The sequence below is a fragment of the Hipposideros armiger genome, unplaced genomic scaffold (assembly GCF_001890085.2).
Source record: "Hipposideros armiger isolate ML-2016 unplaced genomic scaffold, ASM189008v1 scaffold_1, whole genome shotgun sequence".
Lineage (NCBI taxonomy): Eukaryota > Metazoa > Chordata > Mammalia > Chiroptera > Hipposideridae > Hipposideros > Hipposideros armiger.
This window is the reverse complement of record NW_017731351.1, coordinates 2,229,790-2,252,547: the sequence shown is the minus strand read 5'-3', so window position 1 is coordinate 2,252,547 and position 22,758 is coordinate 2,229,790. Positions and strand designations below refer to the sequence as shown.

Genomic DNA, 22,758 nt, shown 5'->3' with positions numbered 1-22,758 from the left:
GATCCTAACACATTCCCTGAAACACTGCACAAATATACTGGTAAAACTGAAATAAGAGCCCTACCTTTTGTCATTTACATATGATGAATACTGACCTTCAAAGCTTTTATTCACATTAAGTGTGGACTGCTAGGGCTATGGATGATTTCTACACAAAACACATCTGTCTGGTCATTTCCAAGTAGAGAATTAACTTGGACTTGGCTCAGGTAAAACCCTACAACGTGCATATCAGGCAGCTGCAGAAGCCCTTCCCAGGAGAGTCATTATCTCACCTCAGCTACCTTTTCATTCGCCATTTCCAGCTGAGAAAGCAGGTCTTGAGTATGAAGCTTCTGTCGACTCAGCTCACTCCTATTAATCCAGAGAGAGAGAGAGAGAGAGAGAGAAAGCCATTAATATAACTGCTCAAAACCTAGTAAAATAGAATCTTTATTAGTAAGATACACGTTCATGTTTTAAACAAAAATATCTTGTATGTAAAATAGTTACTTATTAATAGACTACATCTTAAAGGACTCATTCATTTCTTCATAAAATGCTCATATGTTCTAGAGATTGGTTGTACAACAGCAGAGTATACTTAACACTATTAAGCTGTACACCTAAAAATGATTATGATGATAAATTTAATGTTACATATATTTCATCACAATTTTAAAATGGTTAAAATGGTACATTTTATGTTATAATTCACGGTAAAAACAAAACAAAACAAAACTCCCCCACATATATATTAAAAGTGTCAAAGTTTCTTCAATATTATTATCTTGAGGTATTATTTGGCATTAAAGTGAAAGTATATTCCTATTAAACAGATATAGTATTTGTTAGAGAATCTCATAAGCTATTGGGATTCTTGGGTATAGCATGCATTTTTAAGATTCATATTCAGTGCTTCTTAGAGGAGCGCATTTCTCGGAAAGCTAAGGTGAATCATTCCACCATCACGTTGGTTAGTATATTCAGGACTGGTATTTAGTTTGGTTGTATACGTGCTATGTTTTATACATTCATATCTTTTATGCAGTATTAGCTGGATTAGCTTATGCACAGAACTTTTTTTTTCTTTCTGTTCCACATATATGCATTATATTGTTTTTGGCCAAAGGTAATTTCAAGAGTCCCAGGTCAGAAGTAGATACAACATAGTCTTAAAAATAACTTAAAAAAAAGATCAAATCAGTTTCTAAGTAATTCAGGATTGGTTTTTATCCTTTGGCCTCACTTCTGCTTCTTAAATAAATCATCAGATTATGACTTGCAAAATAACTTCAGATTTGATTTTTTTTCAAAGGAGCTACACAAACAGCTTAAAAACTTGGTCTCTCAAGTGTCCTATATTTGAATAAATAGCTGTTAAAATCCGGAAGCGATTTGTTATAAATACATAGGCGAGAACAAAAAAGGATGTCGCCCACAAATCAATTCAACAAATATTTACTGAGCAGTCTTTATGGGCCAAATGCAAGATTTATGGTGGTAAACACAGAGCTGTTGCCATAACAGAACTTACAGACTAAGGAGGAGGTGGCTTATTCTCACTCAGCAGCTTCATCAATACAGGTCACTGACTACGAGGAGCGGAAGTATTTGTTATTGCTTCTGTGGCAGACAAACCCAAATGTTTTATCTTGGCTTTATTTTGGTGGTAATGACAATGTAGAGTCAATTATTGTGCCACTTTAAAGTATTTCAGGTAGCTTAAAAATCTTGCTGCTCCCCAACAAAGCAAAACAAAACAAAACACCACATCATGCAAAATGACTGAAGGGGCCAGTCTTCCAGGCCAAGTGTAATTAAAGGTCAAAGTTATGCACATTAGTGCTGATGAGAAATAACCTTTGAGTACTACTGAGATTAAGATAAAACAATGATCACATTTATAAAATCAGTCAACATTTAGTTTACAGAAAGCCTTTTCAGAAAACACCTACTGAACAATCTGTCTCAACTATCCACTTATTTACCAGTCACAATTTACTGGAGTGATAGTAATACTTTCTAATAAACACTATCAGATAGTAATAATTTTCCACAAAATTTAAGATCACAAAGATACAAATTATTAGCTTTAAGCTACTTTTTATTGTGTGAATATTTATTCTGTTGTGTATCGAGCTTCTCACCCCCGCTGGAGGTTGAGCAGCTTTATCATTCGTCTTGGTCTCCTTTTAATCAGGTACCCAGCAGAGCTTCGCAAATAACAGTGAAGGTGATGGCGATGATGATGATGGTGATGATGATGGTGATAAAGGCAGCAAACACTTGCACAGTGCTTACCATGTGCCAGGCCCTATTTGAGGTGCTTTATATAAATTAACTTAGTTTTCATGATAACCCTACGAGATCCCCAGTTTTACATATGAACAAATTAAAAGACAGACACGTAAAACTAAGTTAAGTAACGTGCCTAGAGTCACATAGCTAGTCAGTTGTAGAGTCATGGTTGGAAAACCAAGCCCTTTGGGTGCTCTGAGCCACACTCCCCAGGACTGCAGCCTGGCAGGAACTGCTAAGTGAACAGTGAAAGACTGTGTATGTGCGCGTGTACTGGGCATCCTAGAAACACAAATATTTACACATTTATATGAGAACAGAACAAGTTATATCTTAACTTTCGATGTGTTTCCTAAAGGTTTGGTCCTACATTCAAACTTAACATGCCTAACATCAAACGTCCCGCATTGCCTCGTAAGCCTACTTCTCATCCCGCGACTCGACAACATCTGTGCCCTCATTGCCTAAGTTAAAAACCTTCAAGTCGGGCCGGCCGAGTGGCGCAATGGTTGAGAACTCGCTTGGGATGCCAGAGGGCCCCGGTTCGGATCCCACATATGAGGGCCAGTGACACTGCCCTCCACAGCTAAGATGCTGAATGACGGCTCAGCCTGGAGCTGGGCTGCCATGAGTCGCCGGCGACGGCGTGGGCTGTAGCCCCTGTGGCAGTGGGTTGCCATGGGCTACCGTATGTGGCTGGCGGCCAGCGTGAGCGGCCAGCAGCCGCAGTGAGCGGCCGTCCAGAAGACGGCGACTGATCTGCCTCGCCCGGGAAGAGCGCGGTGATGGTGCCAACTTGGGCCAGTGAAGCAACGTCCTCCACAACTAGACTGAAGAACAAAACGACAGCAACTTGTCTGTTCCCCTTCCCCCAATTCCCCAGCACTGTTCCCATCCCCCCAATTCCCCAATAAAAAATCTTTAAAAAAAAACAAAAACAAAAAAACAAACAAACAAAAAAAACCTTCAAGTCAACTCTGTTTCTCACTCTCTCTTAAATGCAACATCTAGTTTGCCCCTAAAGAGATCCTGCCTTTGCAATGTCTCTAGCATCTAGTCTTCATTTCTATTCAGTGTTACTATCACAACTTAAGTTCTTATAACCTAATTTGTAGACATACTGCCTGAGCCAACTGCTCAGGTGTCTCAATGGCAAGTTAAGAATGCCTGTGACGTACCGGCCACGGTGCACGGAGGGCGGAGGGAACGCGGCCGTCTGCCCCGCTCGCTCACGCCACTAGCACGTTTCTCTTTCTAAAACACCGCTTTAATAATTTGCTCCCATGGATGATCATTTCCAGGGCTCTCTGCTGTTGGACAAACTAGTCCAAATTTCTGAGATTGGCATTCAAAATCATCCCAAATTCTGTGTAATTTACCTTTCCAACCTCATCTTCAATAAGAGCCCTCCACTTCAGTTAGGCTCTCACTATCTTGAAAGCAAACCATACAGGTATCACCATGAGGCTCACGTTATGCCATTTTCTGTAACCTCTTTTTTAGATTTGCCATCAAAATCCTGCGCATTCTGTAAGATTCCACCCTTGTCCCACTTCTTTCCAAAATTCCTTCCCAATTCATTTTAACTCAGGCTGGTCTCGTTTCACATCAAAGCTTTATACTAATTTTAGGTACAAGACTTTTAGCAATTCCATATTATAATGCTAATCAGTAGATTATACTGTATGTACATGTACATACTTACACACACACACACACACACACACACACACACACACACACACACACCCTCCCCCAAGAATAACAGAAATTTTTAAAAAGGGGATTGTTTTGATTTCCACAGTACCTACCACAGTGCTTTATACATAGAAATTCAATAAATATTTGCTTATTTATGGCTAAATTCCTATAGAAAACCAAGTAGTTAGAAAATCGTATTCCTTATTTGCTTAGCAAACATTTACTGAGGAATCCAACACAAAACATATTTTAGATACAGATTATTTTTATTTATTTAGGTTTATTTATATTCTACCTCTTTGTACAAAGGATTTGAAGAGGCTAAGAGAAGGTTATTTTTCAGTTAAGCATTTCCTCTTCTGAATGAAATACTAAAAGGTATGAAAGGGTGGAGAGAAAAGTGGTTTTGCCAGGGACCCCCTGAGACTTTCTAGAGCCTGCCTGTTAGTACTTTGCAGCTGCTCGTTTCTCTGACAGGTTCTTATTGTAGGGGCCAAGGAAAGACCCAGGAGGGTGATCTGACTCTGTGTTACCTGTGAGAAATTTTCTCTTCATTAGATAACATAATTGAGAGTACCCTGTATCATTAGTGACTTGGAAAAACATTAGATAAGACTTTGCACAAAGCTTCCCAGTGGTGCTACAGTTGAAACACATGCCAAGTAAAGCTGTGCAATCGCTCCCCTGGAAATTTTTAAAAACAGGTCCACTCTAACCGGTCAGGGAGGATTTATGTGCAGCCGGCCAGAGGTAGGGCTATAGATGGCATCTCCGGTTTCCAGCTTCTGTATGACATTATGGCACTGAAAGACTACCTCGCACTAATAAAAGCATTTAAATAAAACTGTACCCTGCGTCTCTATAATTTCTGGCATAGTGTGTAATATGTTATAAGGTTTAAGGTAACATTATGATCGTCCACCAATTTTAATGTAAGTATAGAAGAATGAGGAATTCCTTATAATATCACTGGGAATTGCTTAGCCCATCAGTGTCCTAAATATTTTTGCAGTTCACTGATATAATTCATGTGTATGTGACAGATAACCTTAATCATGCCCAAATATAATTTAGGAATATACAATAGTTGTAAAATATAATTGATTTACTACCTTCTGCGTAAATACAATTTTAAGAAATAATTTATATGCAATGTAATTTATGCTGAATCTATTAAGAAAACATTAAATATTAAATGCTTTAGTAAAAAAATATTATAATCAAGATGGATAAGTCACCAAATTCTTCAATTCGAGATGCAAGTAGGTGAAGGGTGAGAACCTAAAGCAAGGGTTCTTCACGTGTGGACCGCGGAGGGGCCGCCGGTGTGTCACCAACATCCTGAAACTGTAAGCAAGATCCTGTGTGTTTGTTCACCTTTTCTGGGGACAGGGTCCTTAGGTTTCCTCACATTTTTGAGACGTCTGGGGCCTAAAGAAGGAGAAGGGTTTTGTCTGTGCTTTTCGCCTGGAATATACAAAGGTTTTTCAGATTTTTTTTTTTTAAGTATGAACACACTGATTGGGGCGTTTCCATGTTGAATGTCTTTCTTTCACAAACTACATCCATATTGTCTCATCTATAATTATTTCCACTTTTGGCTTTATTACTCTACCAGAATTTAAAGGCCCTTGGTAAGCAATCTGAACACAGAAATATTCTAGATTTTTTCAGTACTGCTGCTATTCTTTAGAGTTGTGCATCCAAATCTAATTCAATAGCAAATTCCTCAACTAAGTTTTAAAAGAAGCACTTTCTCTTTCCGTACTCATATATCACTGCTTTATTTAATTACGTATTTCCAAAACAAGTACAACTGGCATAACCTGCTTTGAGAACAAACACACAGACACTTGCAAAGCCAGTGACAGAAAAGATACTGGAGAGAAGTCACCAGGTAGGGGCACATGGGGGGCCCTGGGTGCTGGTGAGCGTGCTTGGCACAGATATTTAGTTCACTGGTTAATGCTATCAGGTGAGTAAGTGGATGTCAGCCAGCCAAGAGGGTCTTCTACTGCATCTTAACTTTACTATTGTATCTTATCACTCCAATGTTGCAAAGTAGTTATTATTCTCATCATATAAGTAAAGGAGTTAAGACTCAGAGAAGTGATTTAATGTTCTTTAATGTCATAAAATGATTGAATGAAAAATGAGTTTCATACCAGCCTTTTAGTCAAAATGATCTCTCAACTAAATCATACTGCTTCTTATTTTCAGTCCAATCAATTACAAGAGGTGTCAGTAAAGTATATCTTTGGCATCATCTAATATCAAGATCTAAAAGGCAAAATGAAGACGCTCCAGAGACGAAAAAAAAAATTAACCCCAAGTACGTGGCAAAATGGTCAGTATTGTCATCTCAGCTTTTGTGTGGCTTCAAAAGACCTGACTACTGAAGAGGGAATGCATCCTAAGGTTTCAAATCTCATTCAGTTAATTAAAACACCACAGGTTAGGGCAGACACGCCAGTGTTAGATCCACTAGAGTGCTCGGTCACAATCCCAGGCTCCCTCTCCCTCTCTGCACATTCCCCCAGTTACCTGCTCTAGTCCATGGCTTAAAGGGACATTAACGAGCACCTCAAGTGTAACCTGTCCAAAATGGAAACTATTTCTTATCTATTCCTTCCCAGGTTTCCTCCTTCCCAGAGAACGGCACTGCCATCTACCCAGATGCTCCACTCAAAGCTTATGTATCATCTTCGATTCCTCCCTCTTCCTCATCCCCTATATTTGAGTTTTCAGTAGGCTCTGTCCCACCTCCCTAATACATCGCATAACTGCCTACTTTTCTCCACCTTTACCAGCGACACCCTGTTCCAAGCCAGCATCATCGATTGCCTAGAAAATTGCAATAACATAACATCTGGTCTCCCTGGCTCCATTTTGGCCTGTTCTCTAGTTTATTTTCCATGCAATGTGGAAAACTGGTCTGAAGTCATCTTTTGAAGATCCAAGGATGTTTAAAATTCTCCAATGATTTCCCATTGCTGAATTTTGGACTTGACTTTAACTTAACATAGTCTTACTTAAATATCCTACTTAAAGTAAGTAAAAACATCTTACTTAAAATAGCCTACAAGAGTCTCATGATCTGATCCCTGCCTGCTCCTCAACCTTGTGGCATTCTCTCTCCTCACTTACTAGCATTAATCACGTGGGTCTACATCTTCTACCACTGGGCCTTTGCACTTGCTACTCTTCCATCTGCCTGGAATATTTCCTGGCTTTTCTGTATAGTTGATTTCTTCTTACCAATCAGCCCTCAGTTTAAATGTCAACTTTTCTGATTATTTTTAAAAAAGCGGCCCACTTCTTTCAGTCCCCACCATGTCCCAGTGACTGTCCTTCGCATCACCCCATTTGTTTTCTTCATCCCCCTTAAGACGTCTCACGCTACCTTGTTTACGTGCTGGCTTACCTTCTTATCACTTGTCTATCCCCACCAGAATGAAAGCTCCAACAGGGACCCAAGGGAAGCTACGTGCACAAGGCTTAGCCCAGTGCCTGGCACACATCAGGCGGTTCTTAGTCTGGGCAAATTGTAGTTAAAGCCACATAATTGGTCAACCAGTCCACTCAACGGTAACATTTCTAATATCCTATGACTTGCTTTTTCAAAGTTTTTACTACCTACTTGCTCTCGTCTCAGAGCTAATTAGATAATTCAGTGATAACATTTTCACAGTAGCCACCAGGTGGTATAATAAATTTAGGAGACTACCATTAGGAAAACCAACATGACTCAGAGCTTTATTTACAAAAATCATTCATAGGAAACTTATTTTAAGAAGTTATCTGAAGAATGAACTCCAAGTTACAAAGCAGTCTGTGCGTTTTCTCACCACATCTCATTTTAAGTGCTGATCTTAAGATAATATTGGAGGAATTATAAAGTTCACTCAATTCCATAAATAACGAGTGCCTGTTATATTCTACATACTATACTGGGGAGATGGGGGTTGGGACGCACAAGATCCAGTCACTGCCATAGTGAATTTAGAAATACTAGAAATATTGAAAAGCTACTAGGTTTATAATATCGGTAGTAAATGCCATAAAAAGTCCACATTGCTATGGGAACACATATGGAGGATTATGAGATTAGAGCTCTCTCTCCAGAGGAAATAGGCTTTTAAGCTGATATATGAGAGATCAACAGACGTTAGATGGACAAAAGCAGGGTAAGGACAAGAAGAGTGTTACAATCAAATCCATGTGTGAAGGCCAGAAAAGATGAAAGAATAATAGATTTATAAAACTTAAAGTTAAGTGCAGAAAGAATGGGGCAGAGAGAGTTACCGGGAGCGGGGTGTAGGAGTGAGAGAGCAGGAAGCTGAAAACACAAGAAAATACAGGTTGCAAAGGGTCTTCCATGTCTTGATGGGAAATTCAGGCTTTATCATCATACACTGGGAGGTGCAGCAGTAGTTTAAGAAAGAAGTGACATGATCAGATTTGAGTATCAGAAAATCTTGCTGATTATAGCAGGAAAAATGGTAAGGAAACATGATTGCGGTAAATGAGGGGTTATAGCAGCAATCCAGGTGAACAATGTTGATAGCCTCAACAATCAGAGGGAAACAGACAGATTCAAGAGATATTGGTGGGGGCATAGAATCAGTAGCACCTGGTTTAGGGGTCTGAGGAGAAGGATTTCAGAATGACACCTGGCGTTTTGCTGGAGGAACTGAGTCGACATTACCACTCACAGAAATGGGAACTGTAGGATGAAAGAAAAACCTGGGCTAGGCATGAAGGAATGGTGAGAGCTGAGCCTGACGAACCTACAGAAATGTTCAATGGAGAGGTGGAAATACAGATCAATTCAGAAAGGTCAGCATTCGAAGCTGTTTTATAATATTAACAGCAATGAGTCCTTTGCTGTTTGTCTCTGTCATAGAAATGGACATCTTACCCCACAATGAAAGAGAGAATTATTTTATATAAGAGAAGTTATGGTTCTTAAGGCACGAGATAAGAGCTTGAAATTTGGGCCAAAATCTCAGGCTTTATAATTAATTACTATAATTTCTCAGATCATTCTGTCATTATTGAGGCATGATTTAAGATAAGAATGAGCCGGGCCGGCCGAGTGGTTGTTTGGGTAGAAGTTGGCTTGGGACGCCAGCTCTGAGCAGCTGGGCCTCTGGTTCGGATCCCACATGAGGGCCAGTGATGCTGCGCCCTCCACAGCTAAGATGGTGAACAACAGCTTGACCTGGAGCTGGGCTGCTGTGAGTCAAAAGCGACGGCATAGGCTGCAGTGGGGCTGCAGTGGGCTGCCGTGAGCTACTGTGAGTGGCCGTCCAAGGGCCGGCGACCGATCGGCCTCAGCTGGGAAGAGCACAATGATCATAATACCAACATGGGCCAGTGAAGTGACGTCCTTCACAACTAGATTGAAGAACAAAAGGACAGCAACTTGCCTGTTCCCCTTCCCCGATTCCCCAACTCCCAATAAAATCTTAAAAAACAAAACAAAAAAAAAGAGATAAGAATGAGCCATGCATACTTCGGTTGATACAGCATAAGGGGAACTTTCCTCAGGGCATGAAATCCTTTAGTGACGACTGAAGAGTAAATCACACAGGCTCTATTCTATGTTAGAGGAGAGAATTGCAAACCAAAGGTGTACTATTCATTTCAAGGAAATGATGGATCTGCCAGCTGCAGCAAATGCTTTTTCTTCGAAACTCTCTTATGACAAATTAACATAGCATGTGCCAGATGTTTTTTTTCTGTTGAATTATACTATAATATGCTTCAGTTACTTTTAGTAATTATGCATTTTGTAATCTGCCAGTACCTGCAGCTGCCTCTCATCCTGTTAATTTTAAAAAAAAACAACCAAAACAACAAAACTTGAAAAAAAGCAGTTATGGCAGCCAAACATTACAGATATATAGCCAAGAATAATATTTAAGAGATTAAAGAGAATTCCTTGGGCTCAAATGCTGTGCAATTATATACACATAGTTTTGGACAAGAGAAGAAAATATTACATATTGTATATTTATTCATTCATTAAATACTATTTTATTAAACAGCTACATGTCAGGCAAGATGTGAGCTCGTGGTCTTGCAGAAGACATGGACGTGAGTGATAGCTCTACTATAATTCAGTAAGTGCCAAGAAGAATGAGCAGAATGGCATGGGAGTGTAGGAAAAGGAAAGACTCGATTTGTCAGGGGACCTAAGAATGCCTTACAGAGAAAAATGATATTTTAGATGGGTCTGAAAGAAAATGTTTTCAAGTGGGGAGTTGGAAAAAGACATCCCTAGAAATAAACAGCACATACAAACTACTGGTAGAATCATCCTTGATTCCTCTTTCCCTTCTTCCTCCACATCAAATCTATCAACACCTTCTATTCCGTCTAATAAAAAAAAGACCCCCAATTATTCCACTTGTCTCTTTCTTCTAAGCCACCACCATCTCCTAACAAGACTCTTGCAATAGTCTTCTAAGTCCTTCTCCAGCTTTTTTACTCACTTATATTTTCCACCTAGAAGCCAGAGTGATCTTAAAAAAAACCCCAAACAATCTGACCAGGTGACTTATTCCAAAACTGTCTACTGGCCTTCAGTCGCACTTAAAACTCTTTAACCTGGCTAGTAAAACCCTACAAGATCAAGGGTTCCTGTCTGCAGCAGAAACGGCGTTCAGCAAACGTTCTATGCGCTCCATACACATTCCCGGACTCCTACGCAGTAAGGTTGGGTCCTATGAGTAGTTTGGCCAATGAAGGTACAAGGAAGTGATGTCATCACTTCAGAGCTGATTTACTTAAGAGCCACTGTTCTTCTTCCATCCCCCGCCTCCCCCATTCCAGTGATCTGGAAAAACTACAAGTTCAAGATGGTGGAGCCTCTACCAGCAGAGCCCTCCTGCCAAACTGCCTTAGATGTGTATTGTGAGCAAGAAATGAACCTTTTTGTGTGCTCAGCTCCTGGGGTTTCCGAGTTTGCTGTGTGTGAGCTGGCCTTATTTGAAACAATACATTGCCGAAATCTGCCACTGTTGCCTTCACTTTGCATATTATTTCTCTTGCTTCAAACATACCAAGTATATTCCTGCCTTGGGATCTTTACACTAGCTGTTTTCCCTGCTTGAAATGCTCTTCTGACGTTTAAATGGCAGGATCCTTCTTGTCAGTAGCTCTCATCTTAACATTAATTTCCTCACAGGGTCTTCCTTGTGTGCCGGTCTCAGGTTCCCACCCATTCATGAGCACATTGGCTTGTTTTACATTTCTGCATAGTACTTATTACCTGATTTTAAACGTGTATGTATTTGATAATATACACTTCCTCATCAATAATCCAGTATCTTCAGAGAAAAAGGGGGGATCTTGGGCTCTGCTGTGTCCTCAGCAAAGAACCGTGACGAGTGAATGAAGTGCACACACTGGGAGTTGTGAGGGCGGACAGAGCACATTTGGTTTATTGGGGCGGCTCTTCAGTGTGGCCGTGATATAAGGCACGTGAAGGACAGAGGGAGCACGGTATACTGCTGATAACAAATAAGGTGAAGGAAAGATTGTAAAAAGCCGAGAGGCAACAACAGAGGTCTTTAAGTAGCCAGGGCCAGGATCGGGTTTGCTTTTCCGGAAAGCAACTCTGACAGCGTTATGAAAGGTGGAATGGAGTGGGAGAAAACTCCTAACAGAGAACCCAGCGTGAAGGAGGCTATGCTCACAGCCCCGGGTAAGGTGAAGGGCCCGGCCGACGGCGAGGGCAGGTATGTTACTGCAAGTTACACAGAGGCGAGCATTCCTGTGGGACAGATTCCTGCACCTGCAATAGCAGAGGGACCTGCACAGCTTCAATTCTGTTAGCTACCGCCATGGGACCTTGTGAAAAGGATCTGCAGGCTCACATTCCCACCAATACCACAAGGCGGCTTCCTGTTTCCCCAGGAACTCGCGGGCACTGCGTGTGAACCATAGTTTAGTTTTGCCCACTTGCTGGGTAAACTTGTTGTTTAAATGTGTTTATCTTCAGTGAATCATGTGGCTAAACCTGGCTTGATATGATTAAAGCGTTTTGTATTTCCGCTTTTGGGAGCTGCCAGTTCACTTACTTTGTCTATCATTCTATTAGGCTGTTAATCTTTTTTTTAATTATTCAATTCTTGATGGATCCTGCATATTAACCCTTTGTTTTTGTCATTTCTCTTTTATCTTCAGTATCTTTCTTCATATATATAATTTTAATTTTTATGGTTAAGTCAATTAATTAAAATTTTTCTTTTTTGGATTCTGGGTTTTGTGTTTTGATAAAAACTTTTGTGTTCCAAGATAATAAAAATAATCTTATCTCTTCTTCATACCTTCTTTTTTTATTTAGCTCTTTAATCCATCTGGAATTTATCTTGTATATGAAATGAGAAATACTCTGAATGACTTAAAAATTTTCGAACATCATCTTTTCACCATTGATTTGAAATGCCACATTATCATTAACAAAATCTCCAATTTTACATGGTTTCTGTTTTTCCGTATTCCGTTCCAATGATCTATCTCTGGGCAACACCACCATACAGCTTTATATATTTTGATATCTGGCAGGGCAAATGCCACCTCATTTTTTTCTCATAGAGATTTTTTTATTTAATCTATAAACCTAATCTATCACTCAAGTAAGACCTAGTACAGATATATTACAGTTACAGATGCTGTGTATTAATAAGCAACTATTAATATTGTCATATCTTGGAAGCTCAAAATTCTCTTTACTGCATACAATTCAACATAGAAGAGTAAACAATGGGAGTAATTAGAAACGAATAAAATTGTACAAACTACTGCAAACTTCAAGCTGAAAGAAGATACCACAGAGGAACTCAAATTTTTAAAAAGCTCCTGATACTAGGACAAAAAACTTCCTTCTATGAAAAAATTACTTTATTTAATTATTTTGTGTTACATTTCATTATGGTTTTACTTACTTACGGGTAGATCTTAAGAAATCACATTTAATTGTCAGTTGTCATAGGGAACGGAGATTTCCTAAGGCAGCAAAACTAGTTCAGAGAGGACTCTAGCTGGCATCCTAAGGGTTTTCTGGCTATGCTGGTATTTGGTTTTGGCTCTAATTTTCTTTAACTGTAGTAAGTAGGTGGGCACACAGTAAGCAAGAAAGTAGCCAAATTATAAGAATTTAATTGTTATGAAGTAATGAGGACATGTTTTTAAAGGCAAATTTTTTGTGGGAAAGATTTGATGATAAATATGGCATACTGGAAAGCAGGATGTTGGGACTTAATCTGAAAAAGTTCATTTTTTATAGCTATTAATAAACAGTTTTATATGTATGATAGAATGCATAAATTGATGATATATACAGAGAAACACTTCCAGGGGAAGTCAAACGCACCAAATAAGCCATTTGCTTTTTAAATGTATTTTATGTATTTAATGTAGTTTATTTTGTAATTTATTATTAATAAAAAACCTAACTGGTTGAAGACTTGGATTTTATCATTGAATAGTTCTAAAAACAAAACCACAATCTAAGCAAAACAAATGAATTCTTCCCCAAAGATACAGGAATGCCAGCTGGCGTCTAGCCTGGTACACCACCAGCACAACACAGCATACATCACATGGACATGACCGTAAATATATCCAGTATAGAGCACCAACGTTCATGACATATTGTTTTCATTGGAATAAGCAAACATTTTAATTTTCTACTTCAAAAGCTATAAATTATGGCTGCCATGTAATTTTGTACTATGACCAATAGTGAGAAGTATCAGTGAAAATGCTTTAGATTTTTTTAATTGTAGAAAGGAAGATTTTTTACTTGATTTCATATATTGGGTTGTCAGAAAAGTCATGACGTATTTTGTCTATGTTTTTCAAAGGTCATTTATTTATATAAAGAACAAAGATCAATCAATGATATATTGCCCGTTTTGTTCGATAACCTTTTGCCATCTTTCAGTGAGCTTCATAAGTCCTCGTTCATAGAAGGACCTGTCTTTATTTGCGAAAAGCTGAACAAGGTGCTGATTTACAGCCTCACCTGAATTGAATATTATACCATGCAAGGAGTTTTGAAGACAGCGAAACAAGTGCAAGTCTGATGGTGCAAGGTCAGGAGAGTATGGTGGGTGTGGCAACACATCCCATCCAAACTCCAATAATTTTTAACGGGTGATCAAACTTGTGTGTGGTCTCGCATTGTCACGATGGAACACAACTCCTTCACAATTAACAAGCTCTGGACGTTTCTGGATGATGGATTCGTTCAAACTGTCCAATTGCCAACAGAACACATTCGAATTGATTGTTTGGTTCCTTGGTAGGAGCTCGAAAGACATGACACCTTTAAAATCCCACCACACTGAGAGCATAACCTTCCTTTGATGAATGTCTGCTTTTGATGTAGTTTGAGGCGAATCATCACATCGGGACCAAGACTGTTTGCACACCACATTGTTGTAAATAATCCACTTCTCATCATCAGCTATTAGTCGCTTCAAAAAAGGATCATTTTCCTCATATTGTAGATGTTTATACGTGCCATCAAATGAACTTCTTTGAGTTCATGAGGAACCCAAATATCAAGGTTGCTTACATATCCCAGCTTCTTCAGGTGATCATGAACACTTGAATGATGGATGTTCAATGTTTCTGCAATCTCTTGTGTCCTGTAACGTGGGTTTGACTCGATCAATGCCTTTATTTTGTCGTCATCAACCTCGGTGGTCCTTCCTGACCGAAGAGCATTGTTGAGTTCAAAATCACCAGCACGGAATTTCGTGACCCATCGTTGGCACTGACATTCTTGTAGAGCATTGTCACCGTAAACCTTATGCAACTTTTCACAAGCTTGATGCGCATTCTTCCTTTTATGGAAGTAAAACAGTAAAATATGGCAAACATGCACAGTTTGGTCTTCCATCTTCAACTTGTAAAATCTCCAAAACTCAACCAAATCGCTCAATTTTTTTTAGAATGAAGCTAGATCTGTCAGCTGTCAAATGACACAGGAGTAACATAGATGCGAATGACTCTTAATACTTCCAAAATGAACTAGTACCGTCTGTCGCAAACATGCGTCATGACTTTTCTGACAACCCAATATATTTCTCAGTATTATTTATGTCTCCAAAGAGGAGGAATAAAATTCATATATATAAATCTTGCTGTCTGAAGTCTAGTAATTTCTAGAACTAGTAATGCTTTTTGTACAATTAAAAATGAAATAAGCACGTAGGCTTCTCATACACATATCCCATTCCTCATATCATGGTTTACCTGAAATACAACAATCTCTCAGCATTTATAAAGGCTATGTCCTAAGTTCTGTGTTTACTGCTTCCTTCCTAAATATCTTACATACCAGGCATGGACTTAACCATTTACATTTGTTTTCATATAAAAAAATCCTATGATAACATATGGGGGTTCGAGATAAGTGTAAAGGGTTGGGGCTATGTAGGATTCAAATTCAGGTCTGAGTGACCCGAGTTAGCGCTTCATTGAGAATGCTGTGCAGCCTCCTTAAGTGCTAAAAACAGTACACAGTTTGTCAGCATGATTGCACATATAATCCTTTGATGAAAGGAAATAATCTTAATGCAAAATCTTGTGAAAACATTTCCTATTGTGAAGTGAACACTTGAATGTTGGCATGTCAGAGCATACTAACACATTCCGGTGACACAGCAGACACATGCAGAAGGTCTCTCTCAGCATATTGGACTGTATTTCATTTCCAACACTGTGGTTTAAACCAACAAGCAAAGGGTAATGGTATCCTATAGAAACCAGACCTTCCTATGCAAAATCCTACATATAGACAAGGAAACCTTGTTAGAACATCATGCTTTCTCACATTTTTATAATTTTATAAAACTTATCCTATAACCAAGAAATAGTTAACTTAAGCATAGTTATGTTTTAAAAAGAGATTTCTAAAAAAAAATGACTAAATTTCAAAGCATGAAAACAGTGTAACCTATTTATTTTTGATAACCAATTTATTTTTATGTAATATTCCTCAACCAATCAACCTACCAAAAATATCATAGAACATGGGACTTTTTAAATTTAATAAAAACAGTGTTCTAACCCCTAGAACAAATACCAGATTGCCACAAAAGCAGGAGAGGTGATGGCTGGAAAAATCTGGTTCTTTTTCTCATCTTTAATAAGAGCATTCCAAGAAGGGTTCTTTCCCCATGTAGTTATCATGGATTTATTAAAAACTGTGTTACGCTGAACTAGAATGGCAGAAGGAAAAGCAGTGACAATAATTAATATCCATTTGAACTTGAAAAGATAAGATCATGATTAGAACTGAAAAGGATGTTGAAACTCTCTCAAGGAAAGTCAAGGACTAGCAATTCGGGGACAGTCGGCAATTAAAAACCTAACAAGAGCCTAAATATAGGATCTTTCTAATAATAATATATAACATTTTCATGATGCTTTACAGGTTATGAGATGTTTTGATATTTATACTATTTCATAAATAACCCTAGCAACCTAATGTAGTTTTTATTCTTATTGATAAAATTGAGGCTTGAAAAAAATTAACTGGCTTATACATAATCACACATCAGTGGGACAGACCATGGATTTGAATCTAGGGTTTTGGCTTTTTATATACACCAGTAGGCTCCTACATTAAGATATTAAGTCAGTCACTCATATTGTGCAGAAAATTTTCATATCTTTAAAAATTGATATTTCAATAGTTTGTTGTTTAAGTCTGTTTATAAATACATAATTGCAAAGCTTATGTTTTTCAATATCTAAAGGCTGTCAAATTAAGAGTTATGCATAAAAGATGGAGACTATTTTGGGAAGACATACGCAGTGTTCTAGGATTCTATGTAAACTGGGAACAACATAAACACAATGCCTTCAGTATGTGCCAAACGGATGATTTGAAAAGTTCATGTTAGTTCTGAAACATTACTTAATAAGCTTTGAGAACAGCGTAAATTCCTAGCCATGACATACAGATTGAGTTTGATATAAATTCAAATCAATAGAAATGGTAAAATAAAGAATTAATTCCATAAAAGTAGAGATAATATTGCCAAAAAGCTGGTAGCAGAGTAAACCTGTATTAGTGGAGATCTTTGTGGTCTGACTCCCCAACTTGAGTGTTGTGTCTCCAATGGCAGGGCGAGGTTTTCGCACTTTTGTACTGATATTAAAAAGCGATTTTTAAAGAATATTGCGTAATAAATAAAAAACAATCTTACCCATATTTGGTGACAAATGATGGTATTTTTCTCTTGATTTGGAAGGAAAAGTCTATTTCCCTTTTTTTCCCTTTTTATCTAAGAGGCAAAAAAAAAATCACTAAATCACTGAAAATTTGGTATTTTCAATTTATTTAAGGTTTGGAAGGTCATTTACCAAGACTTGGCTTTTAAGGCTGGACAGAAAAAGGGGTAAGGTTTGAAACTGAAATAGGTCCTCCTTATATTTACTGGATTCAAGATTACAACTGAAGTCAAGATACAAAGCGCTTCTTGACGACGAAGGGTAGGCAGGGCTTTGTTACCTGGTATGATCTGCCGAGCATACCTGAGCAGGTGCGCCAGCAGTGGTGGGAAGTCTAAGAAAATTTACAAACCAAGATTTCATTTCTCTAGGAATGGTGCTTAGAAATAAATTCATAGATACAGAGAACATTCTGATGGTTACCAGATGGGAGGAGGGTTGGGGGGCAGGGAGGAAAAGTGAAGGGATTAAGAAGTACAAATTGGTAGTTACAAAATAGTCATGGGGATGTAACGTACAGCATGGGGAATATAGTCAGTAATACTGTATTAACTATGTATAGTGCCAGGTGGGTACTATAGATTCATCAGGGGGATCCCTTTGTAAGTTATATAAATGTCAAATCACTGTGTTGTACACCTGAAACTAATATAATATTGTATGTCAATTGTAATTGAAAAATTAAAAAAAATTTATTTAAAAAAAGGTTGGTTGATTTGCTTTACAGTGCGTATTTCATGGATTATTTCTATTTATTTTTCTCTTAGGGCAGTTAACCATTTCATGTTGCTATGTTAGGCATGCTCTTGGACAATAATTTTGAAACAAGACTCTTTGTATTTAATTGAGCATCCAGCAGGGAGGCAGCACAGCAAAGCAGAGGTGGGCTCTATGGGACGGACACTGGAGCAGGGACAGTTCATCTACTGCTCCGGCCCAGTCTGCGGGAAAAGCAGCACATAGGCATATCAGTGGGAGTCCTGGAAGCTCTCTTTGGCTTGTTTCTCTTTTCTGGGAGAAAAGAATAGAGGTTTTCAATGCAGAGTGATGATGCAGAGGAGTCGTAAAAGGTTGGAGGAAAGGCACAGGGTGCGGAACAGTCACTGTGGAGAGTAGCAGATACAGACTGATTCCACGGCAGCCTTTTGTGACCGTGAGTGTACAGTGAGGCCACTAGCACTGCTGTGGTTTTTCTCCAGCCACCTGGGCAGAGCGGGTGAAGGCTCCAGAGGGCGACAGGTGGGACTTAACCAGGGCTTGTCTGGCAAAGGGAAGGAGGGGAGGAGGGCTGGAGATGTGAGAATGGCTATCCCTGCTGACCTGTAAAACTGCACTTCCTCGAAAAAGACACACATTGCCTAGTCCCCGTTCTGCCTGCTTTTCTTTTGAGCGCTTATCATTATCTATCACGTTACATATTTGATTTCTCTTATTTACTGTCTGCCTCCCCTATTGTGAAGTGTCCATGAAGGCAGATATTATTGTCTGTTTTGTTCATTGCTATTGCCTTTTCAAGGCAATTCCTTATTGTTTAAGAGCAAAGCAGTTACTAAAGTATCTGTGCGCCCCACTCCCCAACACTGCTCTGTGGTTTAACAAAGGGCAGTGACTGGCTGGTTGATTACCTAGCGGCTATGTTTAAAGGACTGAGTGTTTGGATATAATTTTGATCTTTAAAACTGGTACTATTAACTTCCTATTCTTATTACAATAAGGAGACCTTAAGGTGGTGGACGTTTCCCTAACATTTTCTTGAGTAGAAGAGAGTGATAAAAAGCTGAAAGTGATGAGAAATGAGATTGGAACATATGGAAGGTCAGATCAGAAAATCTGTGTGGTCAACTTATTCCTAACTGGGGAGGTGAAGGGATGGGAGAGTGGAATGAATGAACAAGATTTATATTACAAGCTGTCTCTGGCATAGGGTGCAAATGGTAGAGGGAAAATGGACTGGGGTTCCAGAAACCAATCAGAAAGTTGTGGCGGTAATCCAGGTCAGACAGAAGGGTGGCCTGAACTAAGGCAAGGGTGGTGAGGAGAAAGGCAGGTGGACCGAAAAACGTTAAGGAGGCGGAAGACCCCGCAATGGACGGTGGAGGTTCAGGAAAGGGGGGAGCGATGGCAGAGCCGGGTGGCCTGTCCTTGTTATTCTGTGAACCTTTTCAAGGTCCTGACTAGTGGAAACTACAATATAAGGCTCCTTCCACAATATCCAGATTTTATCTAAAAATAGCACCCAAAAACCCCATGGAAAACAAATCATTCCAGTGTTCAAAAGAATGACGATGTCGTCATGACAGGCAGCAGGGCAGTGCTGATGAGCTTTTCTGGACACAGGCTCGCTTGAGTAAAGCCCTTTCTATCTGTCACCGATGGGCTATGGGCCCTGCTTGCCCGTCGAGTTGCCACTGCATCGCAGGCTCCGGCTGAAGGGACTCTTCTTGGCCTTGCACTGCTGGCTGGCAAGCTCCTCTAAAAACCACATCTCAATAATTCTCAAATAAATCACCTATAGACATTTACAGAACACTTATCAAGTGCCCAATGCCATGTTGTGGACTGTACGTTTACATAAATCTTTATGCTCATCTATTCATATTAATTCAGCAAATACTGTGAGTCAGTACCTGCTGGTGGACGGGGGTCACAGGGGTCTGTCATGTATGACCAGTTTATTCTTCTGCAGAGTTTAGAATAGGAGTTCGAACACGAGTTCAAACATGATTGGATAAAAACCCTAGCCACATTGTTGGTGAAATATTTTTTCCTCTAAAAGTATGACCCTGATTATGAGAAGTACTGATTCTTAAAAATGATTTCACTCGGTCGTAATGCCTACCTTCTGGACTATGGATTGCTTCATCATCAACTCTTAGTGCTCATAACAACTCTTAAAATGAACAGCACTTTTAAAAGTTTCTAAGATGAGAAGCAAGTTTCACTATAAGGCAGTGCTGTAAGTTTCTTAGGAACTCAAGTTTCTCAGTGATGGAATCTCTTAAACAGTAGGGCACATTGTGCTTTATCATGTTTCTCAAGTTCAAATGCATTTCAAAAACTAAGATTCTGCAGAAAGGGTCAAAGTTGGAAGGAGAATTTGGTCTAGAAAAGAAACAATAATTGAGAAATTCACTAGCCTCCATTCACTCATTCACTCACGCATTCATTCATTCGTTCAACAAATATGTTCTGAGTACATCCTAGGGCTGAACCATCTTTTAGGGTCTCCGGGACGGAGCTGATATTCTCATGGGGAAGAAAGAAAATGAAAAACGTAGGGAAAGAAATAAACAATGCGATTACTGACAGTGACGAATGCTTTGAGGAGAAACAAATGAGGGGAACGGGACACAGGACCTTGTTAAGGGCGGGCCTTCTCTCATTTGTCTTTGTGTTTCTGGCATCATGCAGAATGCTCAGAAAAGAGGGGTTGCTCAAATGTTTGTTACATACATTAAAGTGAGCTTTGAGGTATCTGCTTTTGTTTCTGGAAGTACCTGCATATATCTGCAAACTGAAGGATTAGGCTCTTTAAATTAATTGTAAGGTGCAATTCTGAACTTAATGGAGTTAAAGCGAGAGAGAAACCCAAGATGCTAGTGATCCTGCCGTATACTTTAAAAGTGTCCTAAAACCCCGAATCCTAGCAATTTTGAATATTTCCAGTTAAGTTTACTAATAACATAAAGCAAGTGTATAAAATATTAGTGAGCTTCTAGTATGGCAGAGTTAACATATATAATTTTAATAATCTACATATTACTTTTAATACAAAGATAATGTAAAATCAAACTGATTTATTCATTACTTTTTGTTTTTCCTGAAAACTATGGAAAAATCAAACGTAATGGGACACACAAAGGGGCAGGCACTGCCTTTCTCTTAAACTTGATGCAAAATATCTGCCAAGTGACAAAAGCTTTCTGTGAGTAGATCTACAGTGTCTAGTTATCACAGTATACTGACGCAAAAGCTATGCTAGAAAATAGGGTATTAAATCTTTACAGGGCAGCCTCAGCATGGGCAGTCACTCCCTAAGCAAGAAATAGTCACAAATCCTGCTACATTTTTCAAGATATTTTAAAGATCTCAGCCAGCACAAGCAACTGATACTTTTTCATCTCCCATTTCGACACTGTGCTACAAAGAAATCAAAGCTAGACACTTGGATCTAGCCCATTAGAATAATGTGTCCTTACATCCTGGGCCTAGGGAGCGACACTATTTTTGTTGTTGCTTTGAGGTATTTTACAGCTGTCTTTAAATGTTGTCTTGACTCAGTTTTGAGGCTCTGGCTAGAGCCTGGCAGTTTCCCTTCCTGAGCAGCTGACTGAATTCACACCCCCAACCTCTCCCCTACCCGGCTCTCATACTCTAGCCCCTGTGCACCCGTGTTTACTGCCTCAGGGTTACATATCAGACAACCAGGAGAGTCTCTATGCCCCAGAGCCCACTGGAATTATTCAAATTAGCCAGTCCTAAACCTGTTCGCCCTGCCTCGGTCCTCCCAGAGGAAACCGCCATAATGGCATCGTCCGCTGCTCTCCCTTCTCCCCCTGTCTGGTGACGAACCCCAGGGCGTGTGCTGTGCTCACCCCGGGGAACTGTAAGTACAGCAACTGTAAAACTCTTTCCAGTTCTCTCTCTTGATTTGCGTCTGGCTGCATTGTGTTTCACTCAAGGTAATATGGTGAAAACACAAGGCTGTTGGCATATTTTAGTTAAGAAATAATACTAACATCAACTGCAACAGTTCTGATTGATTTATTTTGTAGTTCTAGTTCATTTCAACTTCCTGAATCCTGTAATGACCACAGACACATGTAAACTCTGTATAAGACACAAGTTATCCAAAGCCTAGCTTTCACACAGATACAGTATTATCGATCGATCACTGTGCTAAATGAGGTGAGATATTGTTAAAGAGTATGTTTGGATCCAGTAAAGGTAGATTAGCTTATTCAGATTAATCAATCCATTAAAAACTCCACAACACTTCAAAACATTGAAGAGATGAAAACAGAGCAAAAAGTCCCAAGGCAATCTTTGAACAAAAGCGCAGAATGAGAAAAATAAGCAGAATATTGGAGCTTCAATTCTTCCTGTGCTGTGGAAGGAATTTACAACACCCCACATTGAGGTTCTGGTCTGTTGAACATTTCAGCTTGATCATATCACTTTGCTTAAACCCCTCTACAGCACCCCATCTCATTCAGCAGAAAAGCTCAAGTTCTTTCTTGGGGGGGGAGATGGAGTGGGGAGGGGGCGGCAGGGGTCAGCAAACTTTTCCTTGAAAGGCCAGAGAGCAAATACTTTAGGCTTTGCAGGCCAAACAGGTTCTGTCACGATTACACAACATTATTTTGCTAGACTTGTGTGCAAATAGTATTAAGATTCTAAACTGCCATGTACAACAAAAATCATTTTGCAGAATATGCATAAAATCGACAAAAATATACAATATTAGTTTTGGTTTATAATGCTAAATATTTTTCATAATAGCTCAAGAAATAT

At 39.2% G+C, this 22,758-nt stretch overlaps 1 protein-coding gene across 4 annotated transcripts in view; it reads right to left on the bottom strand.

Annotated features, from left to right (window-relative positions):
- Positions 1 to 22,758, bottom strand: part of SCLT1 (sodium channel and clathrin linker 1) — a 101,823-nt gene that overhangs the window by 7,995 nt on the left and 71,070 nt on the right. For all 4 annotated transcript variants that reach the window (XR_002126342.1, XM_019663462.1, XM_019663584.1 and 1 more), the window contains one exon: positions 276 to 354. Coding sequence is in view for 3 of the 4 variants with exons in the window: in XM_019663462.1 (XP_019519007.1) it covers positions 276 to 354 (79 nt within the window). In the remaining variant the exon portion in view is untranslated. The remainder of the gene's footprint in view (positions 1 to 275; positions 355 to 22,758) is intronic.